This window comes from Ruditapes philippinarum, unplaced genomic scaffold, assembly GCF_026571515.1.
Source record: "Ruditapes philippinarum isolate M1 unplaced genomic scaffold, ASM2657151v2 ctg208_1_1_1_1, whole genome shotgun sequence".
In the NCBI taxonomy this organism is placed as follows: domain Eukaryota; kingdom Metazoa; phylum Mollusca; class Bivalvia; order Venerida; family Veneridae; genus Ruditapes; species Ruditapes philippinarum.
Window position 1 is genome coordinate 302,298 of NW_026858626.1, and position 18,933 is coordinate 321,230.

At 31.7% G+C, this 18,933-nt stretch overlaps 1 protein-coding gene across 7 annotated transcripts in view; it reads left to right on the forward strand.

Annotated features, from left to right (window-relative positions):
- LOC132753743 (disks large homolog 2-like) overlaps window positions 1-18,933 on the forward strand; it is a 156,469-nt gene that overhangs the window by 115,702 nt on the left and 21,834 nt on the right. For all 7 annotated transcript variants that reach the window (XM_060744256.1, XM_060744259.1, XM_060744257.1 and 4 more), the window contains 3 exons: window positions 14,252-14,408; window positions 15,078-15,180; window positions 18,559-18,661. In XM_060744256.1, coding sequence (XP_060600239.1) covers window positions 14,252-14,408; window positions 15,078-15,180; window positions 18,559-18,661 — 363 coding nt within the window. The remainder of the gene's footprint in view (window positions 1-14,251; window positions 14,409-15,077; window positions 15,181-18,558; window positions 18,662-18,933) is intronic.

Consider the following 18,933-nt stretch of genomic DNA (forward strand, 5'->3'; position numbering starts at 1 on the left):
CCCAGTAGTATAGGGTCTTCTCAGATAACACTGCATGGTGTGTTCATTGGATTACAAACAAAATTAATGTCCCTTGACTCTGATTTACAGAAAAATTACCAAAATGGCCTTCATTGTACAAAGAAAATCCATATCACTTGTCACAAAATCTTTAATTTGACTGTGTTGCTGCTTGTCAAATCAAGGCACCTTCATTTTATATGTAATGTGATTTCTGAAAATGGTATTCATTCCTGCTTTTACAAAAATGATATTCATTCCTGCATTTACAGAAAATGGTATTAATCCCTGCTTTTACAAAAATGGTATTCATCTCTCCTTTTACAAAAATGGTATTCATTCCTGCATTTACAAAAATGGTATTCATTCCTACATTTACAAAATGGTATTTATTCCTGCATTTACAAAAATGGTATTCATTCCTGCATTTACAAAAATGGTATTCATTCCTGCATTTACAAAAACAGTATTTATTTCTACCTTTACAAAAATGGTATTCATTCTTAAATTTACAAAAATGGTATTATACTATTTAATTTCCCGCATTTACAAAATTCATACTCATTCCTGCATTTAAATTTCTACAGAAGTTCAATATGTATGAAATGACTTATTAAATAATTCATAGTTGTAAAATTTAAAATAGTGAAAGGATTTATTTAGGGGTATCTTTAGGTTACTTTACAATATCATGGAGTGTAAGTTATATTTTCCAAACTCTTTGTTGTACTATACAATGTATGTCACTAATGTTAAGGTTATAAATATCCAAATAAATACAAGAACTAACAATTCAATTACTTATCAGTTATTGAATGATAGAAAATGAAATTTATTACCTTAAGTTGAAGATTTGGGTGATATAATTGCTAATTTAACAATCTGTTTAAATATTTTAATGACATATGTCATTGAAAAGGGATATAATTCTCAGGTCATTAACCTTGTCATAAACAAATATTATCTACTGTTAAACACTACCTGTCCAGTAGACATTGTAATTTGACCTATGGTCGTTTCACGCCCAATAGTTGTTAAACCTGGTGTGATTTTGTTTAGAATAAGTAGCATTTAATTATAATGCAATATTGCGATATTGAAATGATGGTAGGAAAAGAAGTGCGAACATTTACGATTACTTCATTTCGATGTGAAATTCCCCTGTCATTGACAAGAAAATAGGCCCATTAATACAGAGAGATAAACCTCGAGCCACTGATGGATCAATAACGCTTGAATGAATTTCCTCGACTACACATACCGTGTATAGAAATTACAGCACTACACGCGAAGTTACGCTTAACGTGTACTGCTTGTTATACAAATATGGCTTAAAGCTTTATATTTCACTAAGGACAAGGTTTAATGGTTTTAATATGGCAGTGCACTAGGTCGAATAGTAAATATTAGCTTTTTCTTTTGTTTATAGTTGACACATAATATAGAAGGCATTGTAATGGAGTAAACAGCCTTGTTGATAATAGTGGTAATTCAGGTTTAACCGTAGGTGTACCTTACAAATTTTTAGGATATATTCTATTTCTGTGGATTTTTAAAAGCTTTAAGAGGGATTTATATGCTGGGATTTAGATATTTTATGCTATTTTAAGCCGAGTGGAAGTGGATGTATGTTATTTCAAATATAGAAATATGAAAAATATGTGTTAGTTGTTAAAATCAATGAACTGTTGCGTATATTACATGATATAACATGACATGTTGTTAATTAATTAATCAATGATCAAATACTTTATAAAAGATGGCTGAAAATAGAGAATAATGTAGGTGGAAATAGTGTTCAAGTGCCTTTATATATAGCTATTTCTGTGATACTACTAGTGGCCTGGATTTAGGAAGAGATGAAATTCATGAGAGATTCTATATAACACAGAATGTATGGATATAAACAGGGCTTTACTGCCAAGAAAGAGCCCTATTTCTATGACCCAAGAGTCACAAGGTAAATTTGTAATTAAGTGAATATTGTATGTATGCTATTAACCTTGAAAAAGCTTTATTTCTTAATGTTTTATTCTCAAGATTGTGATTTGTCACCAAGTATTATGTAATGGTATGTTATTACCATATTGATTTTCATTGTGGCCTACCTGTATAAAGTTCAAAAGGTCATTTGGCCGGGTTCAAAACAAATGTTGTGTTAATTTAAATCAGTTAATTTATAAAAAGAAAGGAAAAGATACGATCGTTTTGTAGTAAAGACTAATTTATGCATGACTTACCTGTGTGAATATTTAAATTGACATAAAAGGAAGTAGAAAGTCATTCATACAATTTCAAATTGAATATATTTCACATACTATGATAAACGTTTTTCTATTTTAAGATTTTTCTTTATCAATTTATGCACAATATTTATTTAGATTAGATTAAAGTATTCAAGTTTTATATATGAGTGACATAATCTGAAGACTTGATGTACATAAGACTTTAACCACTATCTTTGAGCGAGGTTGGATCCTAAAGTTAGCTATGAATTACCAACCACTGGTGGGGTAGGGGGGGGGATGAATTTATAGCTCCAATCTACTTAGGTTCCGCTATATTAAAGAGTGAAATGAGTTCTTTAATTATTGACCATTAATTACTTAAGTCCAAATGTTAATGTAAAGTTAAATTGAGGTCCCAAATGTAAAATTTCCAAATGCAACTTTGAAGTGAGGTCATTAAAGTTGCCTAAATGTGAGTATAAAGTTAGTAGAGAGATTTATGTCCAAATGGAATTGTGAAGTTAAGTTTCTAAGCTGGTTAGAAATGAATTATGTCCTAATGCAAGAGTAAAGTCAGGCACCAAGTTGACTAGGAGTGACTTCTGTCCTAATATGAGAATAAAGTTAGGACCTAAGTTGGCTAGTAATGACTTATGTCGTAATGTAGTATTACTAAGAGTTAAGTTAGGTTCTAAGTTGGCTTAGAATTTATTGAAAAGTCACTGAATTTGGCTCGAAGTCTGAGAGTTAAAGGTTTGATAAATTTTTTATTGTTGTTTCTTTGAAGCGATATATTGGATTGCTTTATGTATAATGAAAGTATACCCTAAATCGCACAATTTTGATTCTTTTATTTTACAAGTAAACAGCAGGAATGGGCATAATTGTAATATTTGAAATAATTACCTGACATTATATAAAGTAGCTGTAACAAATTAAGGCACATCATGAGACAAACTGTTTTTTTTTGTCATGACCATGTTTACATTGAGCTTATATAATATTGTTGTTGTTTCCTCTGAATTCTTTTACGTCTTTTCTTATTCAATAATATTGTGTCTTAGATGACGTAGGTTATTGGAAGCAGTACTTCGGATGAAATAACCGTTTTCCTAGTGGGAGAAATATATTTTGTAGGTAGTTGAAAATGTCAATACTTTTCCCATTGAAAATGTCAAAGTGGGAAAATTATATCTCTGTGAAATTGCAGCTTTGTTACGATTCAAGCCTCTTGGACAGTAAAATACCATTGCTTTTAGTTCTAGGGGAAGAGACAGAAGCTTTGACCTTTCAGGAACATAAAGGGAAATAGATATAGCTAATTTTATGTCTTTCCGTAGTTTCTGGCATTTCGGACAATTTCTTGGCAAGTATCGTTTTCTGTTAGGTTTAATTATGGAAACAACTAGTGTGGACTTTGGTTAATGTTCTTGCGTGCTTTTCTTTGTTGTTAATTGAGGTAGAAATATTTAGAGATCAACATTAATGCTTAATACTTTTCCTATAGACAAAAAGAAATGAATTAAGTTATATATATTTTTTTTTAAAGTCAAAATGTTTTAAGTTTAAAGGTTAATTAAAAAGAGGTAAATTAAGGTTTAGTAATTTTAAAAATGAATTGACATTTAAATGCAATAGACTTATTTATTTGCCCTACCAGAAAATAAGTCTTACTAACAATTACACCTAAATTAAAATGCAAATTTTCCTCTAATTTCATTTGCCTGGCCTTGAAATAGTTGACAACAAAGTATATCACTCCGCATTTGAAGTTACTAAATTTATTCCGTGGCATGATTCATGCATTAAAAGTCATCTGGTTGACAGAAAAACCGCTAAAATGTGTGCAACTTTATCTGTGTATTGTACAACCTCCTCTCGTAATGTATATCCATGAATGAACTTGGTGTAGGGTCATGAATTATTAATGTGCATAAAATTATAATGCATAACATGTAAATTGAAAAAAATTCTTCATTTTCGTGATTTCTGAAAGATTTATGTTAACTGTTAGGGAACTTTATAATTTGATATTATTATATGATTTATACATTTGTAGTTTCAATTGCATTTAAAAGAGATGGCAAAAAAATAAATTATTAAGTATGTACATTTAATTGTTGTATACAATTTTTCTACAAAATTGCTTTTCATATAATGTGTGCTAATATTATGTCTGTTTTAATCATCATTGTAGATTATAAGTCTCTGGTGCAAAATGCAATATTTTAATTTAAGTTTTTTGGAATAATGCAGTCATGTGTATGTAATATAATATTAAAATCAACAAAGTAACATATTAACTCTTTTTGTTTGTATGCAATTAAGATTTTCCAAAAAAATTGCTGATTGGAAATTGATCGGCTAGCCCCGCAAAAAAACTTTTTCCGAAAACTGATGAAATGAATGGGAGCATTATTGTTGCCATTGTTCGTGTGATAAGATCTATTTACAGGTTTTGTACAATGCCCGTATTTGTGGCAATATTGGCGGGGACAATGTTGTTATTGTGGCCAGTAAATCTTATTTGACACCTGTACAGGTGACCTTATGACACCAAGGTGATACTATCTGTTTGATAATAGTATACTAGTATAATATTGAAATATTTTTACTAGACTAATCTAGCCTAATAACCTAGGGGCAGACATCCATATGTTTACAATATGTCGTACAAATTATTTTGATCAGTTAATGTGATGAAATAATATCAAAAATCAATTGACTTACACCAATATTAAGAAAATTTTATGGGTTTTTTTGCCTGCTTATCAGGAGGTGGGGGGGGGGGGGAGAAGGCGGGTACGAGCAATCTATACAGCTACAGCTTTGAAAATAAGCGCAACTGTTTGGTTGCAGATCGATTGTGAACAGTAGTGCACTGTGAAGCTATAAGGGTAAAAAAGTTTGTTTGCACTGGGGTATTAGCTTGGAAAAATCCACATTTGCCACATTCCGGATAACATCTATTGAAAATTAAAGCATTATGCAATATGACAGATAGCATATAAATATGGTGATAAAAACAGGAAATTCATTCATATTTTAATGTATGATTTAATGTACCTAGCAATGCAGAGATTATACTTTGGGTTGTGATTTATACATTTTATATTCGACTAATGTTTTATTCATTTCAGTAAATATTTTGTATCATTTAGCATGCAATGGCCGTACTTTGGTTTGAAATTTATTCATTTTTTAAGCTTTCAATAAAATTTACAAACGTTCTTTGAAAAATGATTTCCATTATATGTAGAATATGACGTGCAGCTTTAATATTAGTGGTCAAGATAATTTAAATAACCTGGATCTTCCTAGGCGTCCCTGTGCCGGCCACGATCAGTTATAGACCCTGGCGACCTGTGCCAACCAAGGTCAGTTGCCACATCTTTGCTGTGCGGTTCGCTTTGACAGTCAGTACATGTATATATTTTTGAAATTTTCCCCTGAAAAAAGTTTGTATGGTTTTGTATAGATTGAAAGATGGTCTTTTTAAGCATGGTAACAAGGTTAAAGAAATTTTGTAATAAAATTTTATAATACACTAATGTATTCTATAGCAAAAGACCAGATGTAGTAATGTTGCATTTTTGTCATGGTAAGATGGTCCCACTAGAGGTGTAATAGAATTAAGCCAGTTTAAGTATGTATGTACACATTCCAGTGTGTCTATGTTATGACAGGCTTAAGATGGTTTATTTGTATTCTCTCTCAAAGTGACATCTATCTCTAACACTTAACATGACATTAACTATGATATCACTTAAAGTCCTTAACCTTGCTGACTTTCTGTATGGGCTTGTCTTGATTTTTGAAACTGATCATTGTTAATATTATGATATCTAACCCTTCCTTGCAGTGTGACCAGGTTCTACACTTGTTTGCTTACTTTAAATTTCTATCAGGGATGTGCAAGCTAGGTCTGGTCTTATATTGGTGGTTTAGGCAATCTTGATCACTATGGAAGTATATGCCAGCCAGGTCTGGTCTTATTTTGATGGTTCATGCAATCTTAATAATTCTCAAGGGATGTGCAAGCCAGGTCTTGTCTTATATTGGTAGTTTAGGCAATCTTAATAATTCTTGAGCATTTTGCATGCCAGGTCTAGTCTTATATTGGTGGTTTAGGCAATCTCAATAATTCTGGTCTTATATTGGCTGGCTCATCTGGTTTTGTGCAATCTTGATAATAATTTGAGGGAAATTCTGACCTTCCATGTTTTATATTGGTGGCATGAGAAATCACTGTTACATTTACTTGCCTCTCACAGCTGTAGGTTTGAATCACACCAGGGACTTTGAATTCTTGAAAGGTCAATGGTTCATCCTCCACCAGTATGACCTTTAACAGTATCAGAGTGACTTGTAATTCAACAAAACATACAAATAATTATTTTAAAATAATCAATATAATCAGGAATCAATAATATGTGGACCTACAAAAATGATATTGATTTCTTTAACATTTTAAACAACAGGTTTTTAGTCCCCTTATGTATAACATCGAATATAATCAAAGACCTGTTGGCATAGGATTTTAAAACAATAGATAAAGAGATAAAATGTTAAATTAACTAGGACACATTCAAAAATATTGCCTTTACATTCAGTGTCAGAATTTCGTCAGAAAGATTTTGAAATTGTCTTGTTTGGCTGACCTCTTATAATGCTGTAAAGTGACCCACCAAAATAATGTAAAAATGAATCTTCAACAGAATCGGACAAATGGTGTTTTAACAGTTGGCTCAAGAACTTTTAATACTGCAAGGATGATGATCATAAGAGTGATGATGATGATGAAAGTGACATGTTACATGATGATTTTTAAATTTTATAAAACTCAATGCTAGTATAATACCAACAGCTGGAGTCGACAGAACAGCAAATATTTCACATTTAAAACGGCAATATTTTTTGGCATTATCATACAGTATACATAACATCTTCACAATTATTACAGACACATAAGCTGGTATAAATTGACCATGCTTTTTATGTCCGACACTGAAAAATCACAACAACAAAACTTCACAAGTCATGGTGTTAAGTATTTTCCAAATCAATATTTTGTGGGCTTATCTGACAATGTTTTTTTCTCACATTTTTTGTTCCGACTATAACTATCTCTTGTAATGGAAAAAGAGACTGCGAAATGTTCTAATCTAGGAAAATATCCCGTTGGCTAGATCAGCAGTACGTGACACTTTCCACAGTTGTAGCTGCAGAATGTCTGTCATAAGGGATAATTGCATATAACGTACGAGCACGTGAAAGTGGCAGTCTTACCATGTTTCTTTGTATATTGTCACAAAAAATGAGAAAAGAGACGTGTAAAAAATAAAAGAAATAATATGGTACAGAGTGTAATACGAACTTAACAGTGTCTCAGCTGATTTTGGTGTTACGAAGTTGACCTAATTTGATGAATTCCGTATTATTTTTCCTGTCTTCTATTTTCTGTTGTATAATTCATAGAGAAAAATAGCACTGTAATTAATACATTTAGTGCCAAGTACAAAATTTAAACCAATAATAAAATTGTCATACAGATGGCTCTACTAAGTACATGTGTCCTAGCTGGTCTAGATTTCTGAAATTGTCCTGTGTTAAATTGATGTAATTCCAATGTCAAATTGGTAAAACTCTGTCATAGATGGATTATATAATATCTATTTTGTTAAACATTGACCAGTTAGATTCAAACGATGCTTTATTTATTTTTGCAAGTATACAATCTGTTGGATGAGTATACATGTATATCTGCAACTACACGTAAGTTAATGGTCAATGAAATTTATTACTTAACATAAGGTCATATGCATTTGATATATGTAAAATGATATGTTTCGCAAGATAAATTTTTCAAATTGATCAAGTGTTTGGCCAAACATTTGCATTTACGAAGTTTGACCAACCAATATATAAATGTGAAAGACAATCTTTTTAATTGATGAATCATTAGGCCATCATTTGGATATATATTAATTGTTGCCTTTACTTACAAAGATTGACCGATGATGGTAATTGGTCATAATATCGTATGTATTTTGATATATGGTTATTGTTTTCGATAAAAGGTAATTTAAATTGACCTGTCATTTGCTAGCCTAATGGTTTGATAGGAGCAAATTAAGGATGAAATAGAGAGGTACGAGGGAGAGGCGGAGAGACGTTTTCCGGTCATGGCGAATAAATGTTTGTAATTGTATTGCTAATGCATGCTGTTGTTTTTGGAGCCATTAGTTTTGTCTGAGAGTCGATTCTTGTATGTCAGGTCTTATTCAAGACATAATTGATTGACGCGATATCATGATACATATTCCTCGGAATTCTGTTACCCTACTGGGAAATCGTTTAACTTATTGTAAACTGATACGCAAAACTGTTTTTGGTTCTGATGCAGATTTCCTGGTAACAATGGATTTTACATGAGAGAATGACTAGTTTTCATTTAGTAATAACTTGACAGCTGCTGTTTTTGAAATTTAACGAATTTAACAAATTTCAGCAAGAATACTTGCAAGATAACAACAGTCTGTTCTGTTATTTTTTGCCTCTGTTTTGATCATCTTTTCTAACATAATTAATACAGATCATGATTTTTACTTATTTTAGATAAGAGGATTTCATTAAAGAAATTTCAGAAATTATGGCCACTAATTCATTATACCTGTTTCAGTAGAGATATCATTGTACTTGTACTTCAGGACATATATCAATGTACTAGTATATCTGGAATCTGCTATAAGTCATGACTGTTTCACATCTCCGAATTTAACCCTATTATCCTCCTGAATTTCTTAAACGGATTTATCCAGCTTCAAGTTTTGGAATTGTCTATTAGCAGTTTTTGAGATGTTAGGGCTGGTCAGCCGATAGTATAATAGAGCCTAGTCAGATAATCTATGGATGTGCAGGTTGGTCTGGCTCTATTACTGGTGGTAAAGGCTAAACATTCTCATAAAGTTTCCATTTTAAACAATTCAAAACTGAATTTGCTGTAAATGATGCAAAAAAAATTGAAACCTTCACAAAATTGAAGTGAGGATTGAGATTTTTGCTCAAAAACTAATCTGATCTGATACAAGTGGTATTTATCTGTTAAAGGGAAAGATGCAATGAATGTTGTTGAAAAAAAAATGATGGTATTGGAAAAAGTAGGAAAGAAGATTAAAAAGGAAACCAATTTAAGATTCAAGGCCACGGTCCATGTAATTGTAGCCTTTAATACTAACTGTATGTAAAAAGACAAACTTGCCAGCTGTATATAACAAGGCTAGCCTGCATTATCTAGTAGGCAGTCCAACTAGACTATGTATCTAATATTGTTAATTTCCTAATTTGAACACCATTTTGAAAACAGAATCCTTTGCCAGTTGTAATTTCAGAGCAGGACAAATCCATTACATGAATTCAGCAGGGAAAGGGATCATAGTGTTCATAGTTGTATCAAATCCACAATAAAGACTATAGATCAGTATCATGTGTAACATTGAGCTCTACAGAAATGAATCCTCTAGGGGCACTTTGGTTGGAGAGATTAGGATCTGTCTACTGGTATCTAAGGGTTCTGGGTATGAGCTTTAATCAGAGTTTGGGCTTTAGTCATGGCAATAATGTTGAGTCAGACAGGGTTTTATTACAGAAACATTTTAAAGTAAGTATTTCAGACCATTCATTTTGTGTTATTTAAACTCTTATTATGTTGGCTGTAACCAAATCTATCCATTTAACCAGTGCAGCCCATGATCAGCCAGCACATCCGTGTAGTCTTATCATACCATGGTCTGCAATGTTCGCTGTTCGGTCAGTATTTATTTTGAAATTTTCCCCTAAAAGTGATGAATGAACTTGTCCAGATTTAAAAATGGGCAAGTCCATTTAAGATATTTAATGTGGACACTATATAAGAGGGAATATACATGTAGGTTTCTGTTTGAACATGGTGCCTTGGTTATCTGTATATGGAACCATCGGAGATTTCTAAATGGGCTAATAGAAAATATTGGAAGGAAGAAAATAGATGAGTAAAATTAATTACTGATACTGCCTATAGATGCTGGAGCTGCAAATCTAAACGCAACTCCCATCGGGACCTCAATGTTTAGGTAATTGTGAAATAAAAAAAAAATGCTGTACTGTATTGTTGTATTGTTTTAGTTGTTGGAATAGAAGAAGAGTGAATTTTATTGCCGATCATTAAAGACAAATATTTAGTTTCATACATCGGAAAGAAAATATATGATTTTAATTGCACTTTGCTATTTAACGATTTTTGAAGACAACTTAGGAAATCTATTGGTTGTTTTTTTTTAAACGATGTTTTTGAAGACAAGTCTGGGAGACTGTTGGTTGTTTTTAGACGTCTTAATGAGGTCTTGTTATGGAGATTGCTTCTGGTAGCTTTATAAATGGAAGTCGATGACCAATAAAGAAACTCTAGTGAACCGCAATAGAATTTAGAAGGCTTTTAGCAATTCTAAATTAATGAATTCCTTTGACATTTCTATGACAATATTTTTTTTCTCTCTGACTGGAAAATAAGACAAATTTGAAAAAAAAAATGCTTTTTTAATGGTAATAGAAATGCATGCCATATTGATTTTTTGAAAATACTTGTTTGAGTGCAATGTAATAAATGTGTGATTTTGTTTTGTGAGACTAAATTTATACCAATAATTAATTCTTGTAAAAGATTTTTTAAGTGGTTTATATTAATTCTGTTTTACTCGATAGGGTCATGATGTGATGTAGAAAAGTACAGTGGTAAGAGTGAAAAGAAAGGTGTTTGTGGATCATAGCTTATACTTATAGTGTAAAGTAGTAGAACCTAAGAAATCAGATAGACCTAAAGGTTCATAGTAGATCTTAAAATCTAAAGAGTAATTATAGAACTAAAAGATTATCAATTAAAGATAAACAGTAATTATATTCTAAAATTTGGAATTGAACATAGAGGTTTGTAGTAGATCTTAAAACAGTAAAAGTAGGTCCTATAGAGTAAAAATAGAACTAAAAGGTTGTTAGTGAAACACAGACAGTAATAGTAAAACCTTAACCTAGATATTGGTAATGGATGATAGACAAAAACCATAGAAAAAGTGAAATTAGAATCTTAAAGGTTGAACAGTAATGATAAGTAAAAAGGTTGTAAGTAGAGTGTGCAACATAAACAGTAAAAGTAGAGCCTATAGAGATAAAAATAGAACATAGAGGGTGATAGAACCTAAAAAGGTAGAAGTTGAAACTAAATCAATGGAAGGTTGTTTATTGTGTTTTCAACAACAAAAAATATTTTAACAAAATGTAACATGATCTTGATGGTGTTACAACATAATTATGTTAGTTATACAATTTAGTTAATAACAATTTAGTTATACAATTTAGTTAAACACCATGTGATAAGAGATAGAGATAAATGTTTTTATTCATGATTTTCTGAAGATCACTTCATGGTACCTGAAACATGCCAGATTGACCAGCCACCAATTATAAATGGTGTTTGGCGTTGTTATATTGTTGTGCATGTTGTTCACTCTAACTCTACTTATATTACTAATCTTGTCAGCTCTGGCTGTATGTCTATCACATTGATGTGAAACTGTCAGCATATACATGTACATGTAATTATGATATCCACTAACTGTTTCATGAGTTTTTGCGTCATATTTCACAATTGGGAGTTGGCTAATTGATTTGGCCGGCAAAGATTGTGAATTATTTATCACTCCAGTTATTACTTTTTGCTCGAGAACTGCCTACGTATGTATAAAATATGTGAAAGCAGTTAATCATAATTGATGTTGAACTGCACTTAACCAGTACTGGCCTAGATTACATTAGATATAGGTCATTGAATTTCATCAGTTGTATGTTAATGGTATGTCAGAAGTGTTTTTTAAGGCCCCTAAGGGATGGCATGTTGTCTGTGACGCAATGCAAGTTTTTTGGTTGTTTTTTTTTTTTTTAGTAAATATGCCTATGAATAGATATGATACTTCCGAGAGACTGTTATTCAAGTGGTTGTAATGAAACTGGTAAAAAAGTTATAACTTAAATCAAAATGAAAACTGATGCACAATTTAAATCTCACACTTTTTGTTGGTACCTGTATAATTTACTCTCTTAATTTACTGGTTAAGGTACAGTTAAAAGTGTTAACATAGAATAAATATATACGAGGGCTGTTCAAAAAGTTCGTGGACTGCGGCTCTACTGTTCACATCTTTTAATTTGCGTATATGATTTTACAAGAAACATATATGAAAATATGTCCTAAATAAACAGTGAAAAAATCAAAACAATATGTTTACAAATAAAAATTCTGTGACAATTACAAATCACAACGGGTGCACAATCCGGCGCACGCTGATGATGAAACAAAATGACGTTCGTGACGCCGCAATATAAATGAAACATTTTACCAGCGTCATTGTTTCTGAAAGTACTCTTTTAGTGTTCAATATCTGCGGATCATATACCAAAACCATTTTTCTGTTTGCGATGATGACCCGAGATATAAAGTGGTCATCTATTTGCTCCATTCTCCGTATAAAGGTCCGAGTGCCGCATACTTTCCGCTCTTTATCGGGATTTTTGAGTAATTTAGACACTAAACGGACAGTGTTATGAAGTTAATTCAATTGTTGATTGATAGTATCAATTTGAAACCGCCCTCGTCCGATCTTTAAACACTATGATTATCGATGATAAAGAAAATATTTTATCAACTGGCACTTATTCTTAGCGGTAAATCTACTGAACACCGGCTAGCATTAATTATCAAACAGACCAGGGTAAATACAGGAAATACAAATAATAACTACAAGTATTTATTGTAAATACGCATATATCCTGATGAATGAAATAAAATATTATTTTAATTAAATTAAATTGTTTTGTCAGAATTGAATGCATAGACCCGATGCAGGATTAAACATTTCGGACATCTTGCAAAACTGTCATAATGCCTGAATTTCTGTAGATCTTTTGCAATTGACGTTACAAACGTCCCAACTATATGCCGCTAAAATTATTCGTCGCCCTTTCTGTCTGTGAGCATGTATTTGCCCTATTTGAATCGCTTGCGCGACCTGAAACCAAGAGACTTGCTCGACAACTCATTGTTTTTCGTTAATTTAATCACCTTATAAAAATATAAAGGAGTATACCACATTTATTGGTAAAAATTTCCGAAAGAGCGAATTTCTAGTTTTTAAACGGGGTTTATACTTCCCAACTTACCCGTCTGTCTACTGCTGCTCAAAACTTGTTTGTTAAGCTATTTGACGTCCAAACGACGCCAAAAGTCAGATTTATGTCATTTAAATATTAATAGATGATTACTTGTATTTAACTTCATAAAACAATCATTTAATTTGTTTCATCATTTGTTTATATTTAAACATTATATCAAAATTTCGGCGTGCGCCAATGTTGCGTTGCCATGGTTATTAAAGTGTACATAACTCGTAAAGGAAATGAAAGTTAACAATAAAAGTAAATTTTACTTTTGAAAATAAAGACATCTTTTGATTCATATTCACTAAGGGTGTTTTTATGAACCAAGTAAAAAATGACAGCAAAAATCCACGAACTTTTTGAACATACCTCGTATGTCTATAAATATAAAAACATTTATTATGTTTCAGTATGTGTCAGGTACTAAATGTGCACATCATTTTAAGACAATAAGCACTTCAGGCCTTGTGAAGTTTTAGATGGAACTAAACATGACAAAGTCTCCATCGTACTGATTAATTTGATCTAAAATTAATTTAGTACTTTGGACCTTTAGATGACCCACAATACGCTTGTACAAGTCTCGGACTGCCGCCTTCAGAGTGCTGGCAGTTTAGATCCAACCTGGCCTACATGGACATGTAGTTTAGCATATTGAAATTTGAATATCTTAAATTAAACAATGGCATGTTATTAATTTCAGGGATTAATCTTTTATACCCAGATTTGATATGGTAAATGATTCCTTTATTTTCAATATCATGTGTTGTGTTTTTCAGAGAGCCACGGAAGGTTGTGTTAAAGAAAGGCTCGACTGGTCTAGGGTTTAACATTGTGGGGGGAGAAGATGGGGAAGGTATTTTTGTATCGTTCATCTTGGCCGGCGGACCGGCTGACCTCAGTGGCGAGATCCGGAGAGGAGATCAAATATTGTCTGTGAGTAACATTCTTATGAAAGATTGTATATTGTATTCATCAATTTCTATTGTAATAGCTTGTGTACCATTTGATGAAGGTTTCGACCAATAACTTTTTTGCAAATTTTCAGATCATTCTTTCAACCTGTTTTTCTAGAATCATCATTTGTATAGTGCTAAAGGACCCAAAAATGAAAAGTGCATTAATGTTTTTCACTCAAATCACACTAAGAATCACACAAAATGTGTTTAGACTTTTAGACTTTTTGACCTCAATGAGCTCCTTTAATACAAATGTATTCAGTTTTAGACTTGTATTTGGAGGATGAAAAAGTTGAAAACACAGTAGAACAGCAGAGATAATGTAATTGAATTGATATCGTAAATTTTGTAGTGTCGAAATAGTGCAAGAAATTAATTTGAAACAAATAAAACAAAATACATACAGGATTTTTATGCCTCCATTACTAAAATGGGGAGAACATATAGGTTTGCTCTTGTGTGTCCATCATGCTGTCCAGTGCTGTAATGCTTTCCATCCTTTGACAGACAAATCAGTGGGGGCATCTGATCAGAATGTGAGGGCATCTGTGTCCTATGGACACATTTCAAGTTTTACTAGATTCATTCTATTGTAAGGAAGTGTGAATCATTGCCTTAGAATAATATTTCTTGATTTCAATTTCAGGTCAATGAGACAGATTTACGGAGGGCCACACATGAGGAGGCTGCAGCTTGTTTGAAAGGTGCGGGTGACACGGTGGAAATTGTGTGCCAATACAGGCCAGAAGGTACGCTAATCTTTCAAAAAATTTCAAGTTTGCTTGAAACTGTCGCTGTTTTTTATATATGCTACTTACTCAGAAGTGGGCAGAAATCAAAAGAAAATTGTTCAGAACAGTTTAGTTTGTATATCAACACTGAAATAAGGCAATTTTTGTGATAATAAAAATCTGTTTTAAGAATGTATGTCCATCCTTTAGGGAAGGCAATTGTCTTAATAAAAAAAGTGTTAATTACTAAGAGAAAGGAAGGTAGGTATTGATTTTCATAAGTCTATTAAAGACATCAGCATAACAAATTTTATCCCTCAAGCTATTTTCTCCAAATCTCAGACATTCAGACAAATTCAAAGCGTTGCTTTTTCCTCATTCAAAGAAAAGAATTTTCATTCCAGAGCTAAAATGCTTAGAAATTGGTTATTTGTACCTTTTATTTATATGAAAAAAGTAAACCCATAGAGGATATTCAAGTTTTTTCTATAATACATGATTTATTTTCATAGAGTGGTATGAAAATAAATATTTCATGAGTGGCGGTAGCCACGAGTGAAATATGGTAATTTTCATGCCACAAGATGAAAATAAATCATGTATTTATAGAAAAAACTTGAATTTTCTGTTTATTATGTACATTTTTCTCTTTTTTGCGATAAAATTTGAAAAACTTTCCCTTAAATTTTGTGTACTGGTAGAATTTAAAAGAAAGTAGTCCGGCAAGACACCAGTGAAAATACGGAAAATATGTTTCACTGCAGTGAAAAATAAATTTTTACATTGAAAATACGGAAAATGAAAATACGCATTTTAATTCATCAATATTTCTCAATATTTCATTTATAAGTATATAATAAATTAAAATATTTTTGTTTAGTTTGTCAAGTAGATGTATTAAATCATTAATAGCCTATATTTTATTCAAACAACCATTTGTAATATTTACCAGAACAGATATTTTACCACATAACTTTGAAGAATCTTTAAAGATTTTTATCCAAGTCTTGCTAAATTTTGTATCTTTTATTTATGACTCCCTACTTCTACAGGTTTCTAATTTTCTATATCGATGGCCAAGTTCCTTTTTCCCTAATTCTCAAGTTTATATTTTTCTATATCAATGGCCAAGTTTTGTGTTCATTTATTCCCATGTTGGTTTTTTTTACCCCTATATATACATATACTATAAAATATACAGTAAAAAAAGGCCATCTCTTGATCAATATTTGCAATATCTATATTTGTCAGGCTACAAGTCAATACCTGAGTTGAGTTCAAATTTCAGAGCAGGTTCACATTTCTTGAATGATATGTTGAGAGTGCATTCAAATTTCACATTCAAATTTCAGACGGGGCTCACATTTCTGTGAATGATATTTTTACAATGTAGGCTAGGTTTACATTTCTGTAAATGAAATTTTGAGAATACATTCAAATTTCAAGCTAGGTTAACATTTCTATGACTGATAACAATCATTTTTAGCTCGACTATTCGATAAGAATAAGTAGAGCTATTGTAGTCACCCGAGCGTCGGCGTCTGCGTCGGCGTAACCACTTATGTTAAAATTTTTGTAATAGTTCAAATATTTTCAAAGTCCATTGACATATGGCTTTGAAACTTTGCACACTTGTTCACCATCATGACCCCAACCTGTAGACAGGAGGAGGTAACTCTATCAAGCATTTTGACAGAATTATGCCCTTTTTTCGACTTAGAATTTACGTTAAAGTTTTTGTAATAGTTCAAATATTTTCAAAGTCCATTGACATATGGCTTTGAAACTTTGCACACTTGTTCACCATCATGACCCCAACCTGTAAACAGGAGGAGGTAACTGTATCAAGCATTTTTTTTTTACTATCAAGCACTATGAATAGTCGAGCGTTGCTGTCCTACTGACAGCTCTTGTTAATGTCATTGTTGTTCATTACTTACCAACCAAGCAGAAAATGGGGGGAGTGGTTAAGATCATTGGCTAAGCATCGGTCGCCTCTAACAGTTGTGCTTTAAGATTTTGTAATTTTTGATCCTTGAATGAAATGGTGCTATCCATCTGCCTGTATATGGAAGTTTGGAGGTTGTATATTATATTGTCCTTGTGCCTGAGGTCTTACTCCACCAATAAAGCTGCAAATTTGGTCCCAGATGACCTTTACAATGTCTGTTATAACATTAACCCAATAAAAAAAATGGAAAAATGATATGGAAAAATTTTAACCCCTTTTGGTAAAAAAACAAAACAAACAGGTTTCTGCTTGTGAAGAAGATAGACTGTCACCTAGTAAACTATTTAGATACAAATGTACTGCCATAAAATTTAACACAACCTGGAAGTAGTATTAAAAAAAACAACAAAAAATAATTTCCTTATATGGATCATACATTAGTTTGTTTTGTCAGACAGTGACATTTTTTCTAAAGAGTTTTGTCGGGGAAAGAAATTGCTGTGTATATTCAATTACCTGGCAATGACATCTGAGAAATATATATAGTAGAGGTATTCCAAATACAGAAGAAATTTTAGTGTTTTGGCACAGCAAATTGTATTAAGATGCATTTTAGGTGACAAGGTGTAAAGTACAGCCAATTTTCTGAGTACCATATTTAGCTAAGTTTAAATTGCAGTTCAATAAATATGTCTGGTATTTTATAAAAGAGTCGACCTTTACTAACACCGAAACATTGCCCAAGATCACTAGTTTAGGAGACTTTGGGATATGAATAAATAAAAGAAATACAAGATTGTTTGTTTAATTAATGTATAAAATGGACCAGAAATAAAAGAGTGGTTATAGAACCAATTATTTGTGCTTATTTTACCAGTTAAATGATAGTGAATACAATGGTATGTTATCCTGTGTTGTGGTTGTGAAGTTTGGGGATGCGACTTTACACTGTTAAACTATAAATAGAATTTGTTCTTGTGGAAACTTAGTTGTTTTGGTGACAATTTAGTTCTTTATTTCTATTCAATTTGAAGAAAAGTTACTTTTGATGACTTTAAAGAATATATATATTTATTCATTGAAATTAAATATGTATTCAATTTTTTCTTCTTTCTCAATGACACAGTGACGTCATTAACTGGATGTCTTTACTGTTTTCTAAGCAGGGTCTTCGATTATTTTCAGATAACTGTTCCGTATTCAATATACATCTTAAGTGTTTTGTGGGATTTAAGATAAACAGTTGACATTTCTTTCTTCTAAAGCTTATGCATAATAAATATGCATTTTGCACTGATGTACATAAATATTGTATTATTTTTGAGGAATATTTATAATATACAGTATCTGTATATGCCATGCTTGTCATGTTTTGTAAATGGCCAATTTGTTTTCCCTGCATTATGCTAATGAATAAATGAATATATTGTTATGTTGTATTGCAGAATATAATAGATTTGAAGCCAAAATTCAGGATTTACGGGAACAAATGATGAACACAAGTACTGGTAGCTTACAAACAACGCGGAAACGTACACTTTTTGTTAGGTAAGAAGGAATAATTTAAAATTTTATTCCTCCAGATTTTAGTAAATGTATTTGATACCAATTTTTCTTGAGTATAAATTCTTTTTGAAGTACAGGTACATTTTCCTGATTGTCAAATTAATAATCCAGTATTATCAATCCAGTAGTTGGTCATTTTCCAGAAAAATTGGTAATTACTGTTTAGTTATCTAGGAAAGCAAATAAGATGGAACAACCTCTGAGATCAGACAAAAACCTGTGTTTAAAACGGCTGAAAAAGAAAAACAACAACA